Below are 10,742 nucleotides of genomic sequence, written 5' to 3'. Positions count from 1 at the left end.
TGCATTTGGGTTCTCCAGTTTGTGTAAAGGTCGTGACAAACACAAGGCTTTTCATGATTTAAAATAAGTCTTAAAAGTTCTCACATACATCCCTCGTCTAATAAATAAAATCATGCCGCTTTCTTAATTCATAAAACCTGCATTGTGCCCATCTGTCCAGCAACACTGGCATATTTTACATTAAATTAAATGTGATTTAGACTCTTACAAAGCGTGTAGCCTCAGCCATAATGCACCACGGAAAAATTATTTTCTTTTTTGATGAGCAATGAAAGCAAGCAGACATTCAGCAGTGAGGCTTATAACAAGCATTTCATTTTGTGTCAGAGCTGCTTTGGAACAACAAGAGCTCAGACAAGCTATAAAAAGTGAGATTTACTGCATATATTTGGCAGGAAAATGCCATTACCACTTTGACCCCCTCGGATAAGAAAAAGCAGAACAGCTTCCACACCAAGAAAAAAACCTGGACTGCAGTAAAACAGCAGAGTGGAGGCTGAGCAACACACAGAGTTTATGGAAGTGTTGGATGAGAGCGTTTTTAGTAACATAGAAACAGTGTTGTTCTTTTCCAAGAGGAGTTTCGTTACTGTCAAGTGAGTCGTGCGTTTCCTGATTAGATTATACTTTAGTATCAGAATGAGTTTATTGAGGGACAGACAAAGAGTGCTTTCTTAAGAATTTCAAGTTTTGACGTGCCTTACAAATGTTGCAACACTTTTTGTTGTTTCTGAAAAGCATGCTCACCCCCCCGAAATAATAACAGCACAATGATCAGTTTTACTTTTACCAAATAAAAACACTTTGTCAGGTCAAGTTTGAGTTTTCATTGCTTCATTTGGAACATCAACAAGGATAAATATTTAAGACGAAAACAAAGGAAACCGACATTTAACACAATATTACAATCGCTGAGGAAAAAAGGTTTAGGACTCTTTAATGTTTCTGCTAAAGTGAAGAACGACTAGGTTCATACAGGAGTAAAATATAATAATTCATAACATCAAAACACTTCAGAACAAAGGCGCTGGATTTGTGCACATTTTTAAACGACAGTTAAAGACACATCGTTTTAAATGAGCTTTTTATTAGCAACACATTACTTTTAAATGGTCTTTTATTCTTTTAATACTTTTTATATTGTTTTATTTATTTAACATGTTTTGACCTCTAAAAAATATTATTTATTTTACAATTGTATTAGCAAGATTCCCTTTTATGTTGGTGTTTTAATCATTTGACCTTTATTCATCTTAACTATTTCATTTGTATTATTATTATTGTCTTATTTGGGTTTTGTTTGTATTGTTTTATTTAATAGGTATTTATATATTTTTATTTATTGATTTTGTCTTCCTTTATTTTACCGAGAGAGATCACCATTTCATTGTGTTTTATTTTGTATTTATTATACCTTTTACTGCTGTGTCTCTTAAAGTGTTAAACTGTTGTATCGTGTTTTTTGCTGCATGTAAAACTGGTTGTGTTTTTAAGTTGTGATGTGTGCCTGATGGATCACATCAGTCCAGTTCTGAAGTCTTTATACTGGCTTCCAGTCTACCAAAGAATAGATTTGAAAGTACTATTGCTTGTTTTTAAGGAACAAATTATATTAATTAACGATCTCCTGCAAAAGTATGAACCATCCAGGAGATCAGGTCTTCTGGGACGGGTCTGCTCTCTGTTACAACATTACATTACATGTTACTTGTTAGACGCTTTTATCCAAAGCGACTTACATACTCAATACTGTGGGTAATCCCCACAGGAGCAATTTGGGGTGAAGTGTCTTGCCCAGGGACACAACGACATGCTGACTGCAGTGGGGTTTGAACCTGTGACCCCCTGATCCGAACTCAAACGCACAACCCACTGCGCCACACGCCTTACAGGAGTCAAGACTGAACATGGAGAAGCAGTATTTAGTTTTCATGCCCCGACCATCTGGAACTCCCTGAATCCTGCAGGTCCGCTGCAACTGTTAATATTTTTAAATCCAGATTAAAAACGTATATTTTTGACGCAGCATTTGGATGAGTTGTTCAAATTCAAACTGCAGTATGGCTTTTATCCATGTATTTCATACCTGTTGGGTTTATTTGATTATCTTTGCTTTTTAAATGCCTGTTTTTAAATGCCTGTTTTTAATAATGTGCATCCACTGTGTTTATTCTTAAATGTCTTTTATTTTATTTTGCAAAGCACTTTGGGTTGCCGTGTGCTGAAAGGTGCTGTACTGTATAAATAAACTTGCCTTGTCTTCTTGAAGCACGTTGAGCTGCACCTGATGCATGAAAAGTGCTATACAAATACAGATTATTGTTATTTAACATGTTATAAAATACAAATATACTCTATACATACACTTTATATAATATACAACATATACATACAGTAGAGTATACATTATACTGATTATGCAGTATTAATGATTTTAAACTAACTTTAATTAAAAATGTCAAAATTAAATACAATTTTTCATGCTCAACAGTGGAACATAGTTTATTTTATTGAACAATAATTTAAATATTAAATTACATTTTGCATTATAGTTAACTTCTGAATCACAGAATGGTATTATTTGAAACAGATAAATAACCATGATATTGATTTAAATAAAGCCTGTCTAACATGTGAGGTGTCAATAGGCGCTTTCACACCGGAGTACTTTTCCCAGTATAGTTCCGAAAATGTGCGTTCACACGTTCATATATACAATCTATGGTGGCAGTTGTCTTCTGCCAGTAAACCCAAAGCAGAAGAAGAAGTGACGTCAGCGGCTTCATTTGCCTAATCCTTAGTAGGGCAAAGTACTTGGTGTGAAAGCGCCTAATGGCTCTATACTGTAGGTGAAGGTATACTGAAGATCCCTTTCAGTTGTAATGTGTTTATGCATGCCTTTCCTTCCACACTGTGAGGTAAAAAACATGTTCAATGAAGACACAAGTACAAGCAGGGTAAAATACCTAAATGAAAACAATCATATTATACCGTTTATTTTTTTCCCACACACTCAGACATAAAGACACCATCTTTCAAACATTGTGACACATCGCAGTACAGACAGTCACAAACATACTCTGCTCTTAAATTACTCGACATAAAGGAAGCTGAACCTTTCCCAAAATATTCATGTGACAAAAACATGTGTACCCTACTAAGCAAAAGCCAAAAACATGTTTGAAATAAAAATAAATAACTAATATGGACATGAGCAAGAAAGTGGTTTGATCCAAAACAGTTCAAGTCATTCAAATAATTTGGTAGCTCTATTATTTTATGTATTTGTTTTCTCCTTTTGTGTTGATTATTAAAACACTGAGGGACCTGATTATGAATATGCTGTATGTGTAATGAGAGGACCATCAGAGAAGTAACACACACACAGGTTTCGTTAAACTCACAGTACGTCACTGTGTGCCTCAGTCACATTATTATAGTACAGCAGATCACACACTTTACTGTTACTTAGTTACGGGCTATGTATTAGGTTTTGGTTCAAAACAAATGATAATAGGATTAAAAAAAAGGTGTCTTACATTTTCTTTGTGGGGTTTTTAGTCGAGGATTTAGTCGACTTTATAAGCAAATAGTTGTTTTATTGATTAGTTTACCTACCGAAAATAATCTGTAACTATTCAAACAATTGATTTATCGTTTAAGTCTTTTTTTTAGTTAAACAAATGCAGCGATTGTAGCAGCTCAAATGCTAATATTCGGAAAGATTAAAATTCATATCTTTGGTTTTCAGAAAAACACAATATTTGAACGTATTTCAGATTCTTTACAGACCAAATAATGAATCAATGAGTTGAGACAAAAATCAGATTAGTCCATCATTCAAATATCTGTTTGTTTAATGTCTTACTTGAATTCATATTAGATACGGTTTGTATCTAATTAAGATGCTAAAAAGTGTCATACTGTATGACATATCAATCCCTTTCTGAATGCACAGTACCTCCTGAATGATTTCAACTCTGGTTCATCGTCAAGTATGAGTTAATAATCCTGGTACAGCGACACAGTGACACAGAACACTGTGTTTCAGTCCAAGCAGCTCTCAGCTCATGACAGGAAGAGCCTGAAAGCACCACTGTCAAAATAAGGGTGACTAACAGATCACACTGCGGGTGGAAAGCTGTCCTCTAAGCCGCTTCTGTATTATGCAAATAATTCCAACAAGGAATGAAAACCGTACATCTAAATAAAGCAGAGTTGAAACACTCTTTTGTTGTAGAAATAAATAGTCTAACAAGACTTTTTCTGACATTTCTAAATCTTTATCAAAAAAGGAAAAAATAATCTCCTAGAACTTGTTCTGTAAAAACTCTGACATGAAACCCGATGCATTTAACTAAAGGTAATGTTGCTGAGCCTCCCTGTAGTTTAACAGTCTTGCTGTTTGCATATTTCACAGTAGTGTGGGGCCCTTGGTGGTGTAGTTCATGGCGGGGAAGTGGCGGCTGTCTACGTCCCAGTGGCCGAGGGGCTGCTGGGCGGCCGACGGGGGGCCGGGGGTCCAGTGGTTGATGTAGCTGGCCATGAGCAGAGTGAGCTCCAGAATCTGAGAGCGGAGCACAAACAGCTCGGATTAATGGATTTAACATTACGAGATGATGTTTCATTGGATCGCAGGGAGCCGGAGGGCCCAGCGTGGAAACCTAAAAAACCTGAGACATCAAACTGTTGTGCGATCAAGCGTGGCGTCACTCTCATTAGCTTTTCCCACCGCTGTAACATGAGCTCCACTGAGATGCTGCACATAAACGACAGACATTACCTGCTTTATGCATTAGCGCTCCACAGGTGAGTATGAGTTAGTCTCCCTTATCTTCACAGGTCCTTTACACGACTTCAACGCCTTCAACATTTCATATATCGACCCACGCTCCTTCACGCCTCAGCGCTAATGGTTTACTTCAGTGGCTCTTAACCTCGTTCCTCTGCAGTCTCATCAGATGAACTCAAACCCCCCTCCATCAACACGTCATTTAAACTGGATGTCATTCAACACCATCAACCATGGCAAAGTGGATAATGTTATAATATTTTTACATTCAAATTGTTTAGTGTTTAGGTTTGTCTAGGTGAGATCTGTACCACTAGGGGCAGAAGCTAATGGTTTCAACTGTTTAACTATCACTTTAACCAACTATTTCAAATGTGTATCCATTACTGTAGCTAACTATTTCAACAACCTATCAATAACTCCATGCAAAATATTTCAACTCTTTATCCATTACATTTAGATAGATCTTCTTCATTTATCCCATTTATACTGTATATCCGTCACTTATAGCTATCATTTAAACTTGTATCTATTACTTTTGATAAAGTCAACCTTTTAAAAAATATTTTTGAGCAAATAATTTTTTTAACAATTACTTAGCCAACTATTTAAACACTTAGCCAACCATTTAAACTCTTATACATTACCTTAAGCTAAATATTTCAATTGTTTATGAGTATCTTTTATCTAATTATTAAACTATTTATCCTTTCAGTTAAAGTGGACCAATCATGCTATATTTGAAACATATATTGTAGAGATAAATATAAAGTATATAAATATAGTTTTTTTTTCAAAATGCCAAACAGATTCTGCATTTTAGCCATGCCTCATTTCGCTCTATTTGCTCTTTCCAGCCCTGTTTTTGCAGGGGGCTGATTCTGTGAGCTGCAGCTGACCACCCCCCCCTGCAGGAGAGGGGAGTTGGCAGTTACCTTTGCATTAGGGCAGGGATATCTAGATACTTTCCAAGGTTTGACATCATGAATTGTGCTACTTTTAAAGCAAGCAACGATGTTTTCAAATCTGTAATCAAAAAGCTCCTCAAAAACACTATCGAAGCAGTTCCTGCCGTTGCTACGTTAGTTCAAACAGTAACAACGGACTATTTTTCTTAGTGGATGCATGTCAATTTAAATCAATACAACAATTTTTTAAATCAATAAAATCATTTTCTAAATCCATAAAAGCATTTCAATTAATATTGGGAGTCATGTCGTTACTTTGTCGAGAATGTGGCCATGTAATAAGCGGGATAATGTGCAGCGACTTGGTCATTGTGGGGAAAAGAACACCGACATGCTGATCAGGAGCCCGACGCGATGCGGAGGGATCTAGATCGGCATGAAGGTGTTATTTATTTATTTATATTATCCCTTACATATTTTTTCATTTAAAACCTTTATTTAGACAGATAAATCCCATTGAGATCATTGATCTCTTTTTCAAGGGAGACCTGCTCAAGTAGTTCCACATGAAACATAACAACATAAATAGAACAAAAGGACATCATACAGCATCATTTACATAATTATCCACATAAACAGGTACCTATAGCTTCCGTACCTATAATTATATGATTATAAAGAGTCATTATTCATTTGTTTTAAAGCAGGAGGCGCAAACGCTTGCCTCGGGGAGGGAGAAAAAGAGCCACAGCGGAGAATAAACAGAAGGGCAACCATGGCAACCATGCAAGGGAAGTCTTCTTCGCTGCTTTTGTGACAGACTACAGCGCCACTTACAGGCCTGGCATATGTACTACAGCGTCTCCGGCGCTTTCGAGCGGCAATGGCCGGCCGTGGCCCAACCTCTCATTCCCCTGATAGGTGGAGAATTGACCAATAGCCGTAGCGCCACCGTCCTAACGTCAGGACAGTGTTCAAATCTGGACCAGTCTGTATCAGATCCGTTGCAGCCCCTTTTTTAGAGATTTGGGTATGGAGGAAAATAGAGAGGGTTGTGTTTTCTGACACTTGGTGAGTTCCTTGGAACACCAGGGACACATATTCATGTATAAAAGACGTACAAAAGTGCATCTTGCATGATAGGTCCCCTTTAAGCTAACTATGTCAGCCCTGTGAATACCTTTTAATTTCTAAAATGATCCAAATGTCCACATACCCTCTGGCAACAAGTACTCCTGCTTAGATCATCTTTAAAAAAGGGACAAGCTCTCGTGCAGAGGCAAAGCAGACATCGATCATTCAGACTGAACGTACGTGCAGATGTCCTCCTGATGCTTACCTTTGGTTTGGCCATCACAAAGACCAGCTTCTCCACGCTCTTCTTCCCGACTCCAGGCTCCCTCTGCTGGCTCGTGACCACCATGAAATCGTCACGGAAACCTCCGAATGTGATCACAGCCTGGTAGGAGTATGTGATCAGCGTGTGCTGAAGAGTGGACACATGGCCAGTGTTAAATGAGCAGGGATATTAAACAGGGAGCACATTCTAAATGTTATGGCTGATCCCAAAATAGAGCGTGGATTTCTTTTGGGAAATTGTTTTGGATTTCTGCCTTTTTTTAAGGGCTAACTCAGCGTGAAGGAGCGTGGCATAACGTTCAGTGTTGGTTTTTTCTCTCTGATTTTAACGAAGGTGCATGAGCCAGCTGCCGACCAAACATGGAATGGATCTGCATGGCCTGCTGCAAATGACAGAGCGTTAATGTTGTTAACATGTTCAAACTGCTGTTTTTTTAGGGTAACATGTTTTAAATCAGAAGCCGGGGATTTTATTTTCCTGTGGATTTGTGGTGTTTGAACCACCACAGAATAAAAAACCTCCAGACCAGTCGGCCACAAAGCTCTTGTGACCCGGCCAGCTGAGTTATAAAGACAAGTTTTCCTTCTTAGCTGAACTGAAACAAATGTAAACTCTAAAGTGTTTCATGTAACAACACAAGACAGAGATAGTGTTGATATAGTCACCATTGTGTAGTCCAGCACACACAGTCCGTCTTCATTGACTGCCAGCCACACCTGGCTCTGCTCGACAGGAGAGGGGGGGACCGGCTGTGGACAGGGGAAACAAAGAGAGCACATGTGACCAATCCATCGTGGTAAACCCTACAGCTTCATCTCTAAAGCCTCAAGGTCTCACACTGGTCCGACCTGTGCTGGAAACCTTATGGATAGCTGTGTTAGGGGTCAAGAGAAGTGAAAGGTGAATTTCTGACTTTTTTGGAGAGTCAGATTTCAAACGTAAGTAACAGACAAACGCCTGCATTAAGACAAATGTGACATTAAACAATAAACAAGAAGATAAGTATATTTTAGTTTCTTACCTTGGCGCTAAAGAGTTTGGCTCCAAACAGGGGCCACTTCCGAGCCACAGTTAGATATATTCTCACACACTCAGGTGCACTGCACCCACGTAGCATGGACCACTTAGTGGCCAGACGTTCAGTCAGATCTCTGAAAGGACAAAAAGAATATGTTGATTTTTTTTACATTACATGTTACTTGTTAGACGCTTTTATCCAAAGCGACTTACATACTCAATACTGTGGGCAATCCCCACAGGAGCACTTTGGGGTGAAGTGTCTCAGGGACACAACGACATGCTGACTGCAGTGGGGTTTGAACCTGATCCGAACACCAACGCACAACCCACTGCACCACATGCCTTTTAAAGATGAATGTTTGCTTTATTGAATAAAACAGTGGACGATAAGGCAGAGAGAGAGGATGATATTCAGCAGAGGGCCGTGAGTTGGTTTTAAACCCAGGCGCTGCTGAAAAGCCTGAATACATGAAGCTCCTTCCGAACCAGCTCAGCTACCATGATACCAAGTAGCAGTGCTTCTCAAAGTGTGGTCCGCGGACCACTGGTGGTCCGTGAGCGCCCCCTAGTGGTCCGTGAGTATATTGGTAACATTTCACATTTGAAATAAATACATTTATTTAAGTTTTTCGCACTCTCGCGGGAATATCTCCGCAATGGAACGAGCTTAAGTTTCACTTTCGATTGCATGATATAGCCCAGATAAGCACCTTCATCACACATGTTGCCACTTGTTTGTACAATTTTCAGGCGATTTGTAAAAAACGATGTGTTTTTGGATATTTGTGGAGTTAGGTGGTCCGCGAGTGTTTTTTTATTGGTTAAGTGGTCCTTGGTATGAAAAAGTTTGAGAAACACTGAAGTAGAGGGATATTTGATTAGGTTTAAATCTTATTTGTAGCAAACGCGAGCATCCAGCAGCTTGAGTTCATTTGTGTCTGATTAGTTTGTGAAAATATGAAATCGAGCACAGAACACATAGTGAAATGTAGACCCTGTATCTAACCCATCATGGTATTAAGAGCAGTGTTGGGGTCTAGTGCTAAACTCAAGCACCCCTTCAAAAGTTTGTATTAATGTCCTCACGACAAAATGCCACCACTACACTATGTTTGTCAGACTTTTGTCGGAAGAGGATATTGCAAAATACATCAAACAAACCTTTATCAGGAGGACATTTGGTTCTAGATACATAACATTATTATTTCAGCAGTGTTTGTTTTACCTGAGCTGCTCTGAGCTGCAGTCCTGTTTGTAGCGTTTGGGGTAGAATCGCTCCAAGGCCTGCAGGAGGATCAGCTGGGACTTGGGCTGAGGACACGCAGCAGGAGAGGAGGCAGCGGGTTTCTCCAGGTCACTGTGCTCAACCTGGAGGGAGAAAAAACAGAAAGATAGTTTTAACACAAAGAAAATTCAGTATGCATTACAAGGTTTTCATAGATTGAAGACTTTATAGTCTATGGGCATAGATATGTCTCGTAATTATTTGTGTGAACATAAAAATAATTTGTGTGTAAATATGTGATTTGTAAATGTAAAACAACATCCACAAATGCATTTAAAAGATTTGCAAACTCACAAATAAATTTGCAAGTGTGAAACGGATCTGCAAATGCGCTAAATATTTTCACAAATAAAAAAAAAAGATCTGTGAATATCTCTTTAACATTTACACCTTTCGATCAGGCATTTGTGAATCCATTTTGTATTTGTCGACCAAAAATGCGCTTGTGGATCTCAAATCTCTGCTCGTGGATCGTCTTTTTACACACACGGAATTTTGAGACATATTTTCCGCCGGTCTCGGCTAAAATCTACTCGTGTCACTCGGTTATTTTCGGAAACCACGTGATTGCCCGCTGATGACGACATTTCCGCATGATTTCAAAGTAAGAGCATGATGGTTTGTTTAATGCTCTGTTTTTTTATTATAATGAACAGCGGAACGTTAGCATTCTTTATCACCATCACCATCATGTTATAGTGATACAGTTAGTTTGTGTTAGTTTGGTTCAATATAGCATATATCGAGCACTTTCGTGGATGTCGAAGTGCAGGCTATAGCCTACGCCACTTTCGGGTCCGGGGGGAAGCAGCTGTCAGCGAAGCAGCCCATATAAAACTCTTTCTTCATTGTTTGTTGTGTATTCAGTCAAGCGGGTCGAAGTTACAAAGCACTTCACATCTTATTAATCGGCCTAATTTTACCTTACCAGTGCAGTAATAAAGTAATCTGTAGAAAAGCACCGTATTTAGGTTAGCCTTCATAGTCTGCCTGTCTGCCTGCCTGTCTGCCTGTCTGCCTGCCTGCCTGTCTGCCTGCCTGTCTACCTACTAGTTGTTTTGTTTGGAAAGGTTTTTTCATTGTATTGCTCTTTACCGGCACCTGCAGAGTACAGGACTTTACATTGTACTTACAATTTTACATTGTAACTTTGACCCGCTTGACTGAATACACAACAAACAATGAAGAAAGAGTTTTATCTGGGCTGCTTCGCTGCCAGCTGCTCCCCCTGGGATCCGAAAGTGGCGTAGGCTATAGCCTGTACTTCAACATCAACAAAAGTGCTCGATATATGCTGTATTGAACCAAACTAACACAAACTAACTGTATCACTATAACATGATGATGATGATGATAATGATGATGATGGTGATAAAG

General features: G+C 38.8%; 1 protein-coding gene across 5 annotated transcripts in view; it reads right to left on the bottom strand.

Annotated features, from left to right (window-relative positions):
- Positions 1-2,958: 2,958 nt before the first annotated feature.
- Positions 2,959-10,742, bottom strand: part of plekhh1 (pleckstrin homology domain containing, family H (with MyTH4 domain) member 1) — a 123,192-nt gene continuing 115,408 nt past the window's right edge. For all 5 annotated transcript variants that reach the window (XM_034235261.1, XM_034235260.1, XM_034235262.1 and 2 more), the window contains exons 26-30: positions 9,306-9,448; positions 8,082-8,211; positions 7,726-7,809; positions 7,040-7,186; positions 2,959-4,567 (exon numbers count right to left, since the gene is read on the bottom strand). In XM_034235261.1, the coding sequence (XP_034091152.1) occupies positions 4,415-4,567; positions 7,040-7,186; positions 7,726-7,809; positions 8,082-8,211; positions 9,306-9,448 (657 nt within the window). In that variant the 3' untranslated portion in view covers positions 2,959-4,414. The remainder of the gene's footprint in view (positions 4,568-7,039; positions 7,187-7,725; positions 7,810-8,081; positions 8,212-9,305; positions 9,449-10,742) is intronic.

This window comes from Gymnodraco acuticeps, unplaced genomic scaffold, assembly GCF_902827175.1.
Source record: "Gymnodraco acuticeps unplaced genomic scaffold, fGymAcu1.1, whole genome shotgun sequence".
Classification (NCBI taxonomy): Eukaryota; Metazoa; Chordata; class Actinopteri; order Perciformes; family Bathydraconidae; genus Gymnodraco; species Gymnodraco acuticeps.
The sequence above is the reverse complement of the archived record's forward strand: the minus strand, read 5'-3'. Positions and strand labels throughout refer to the sequence as shown.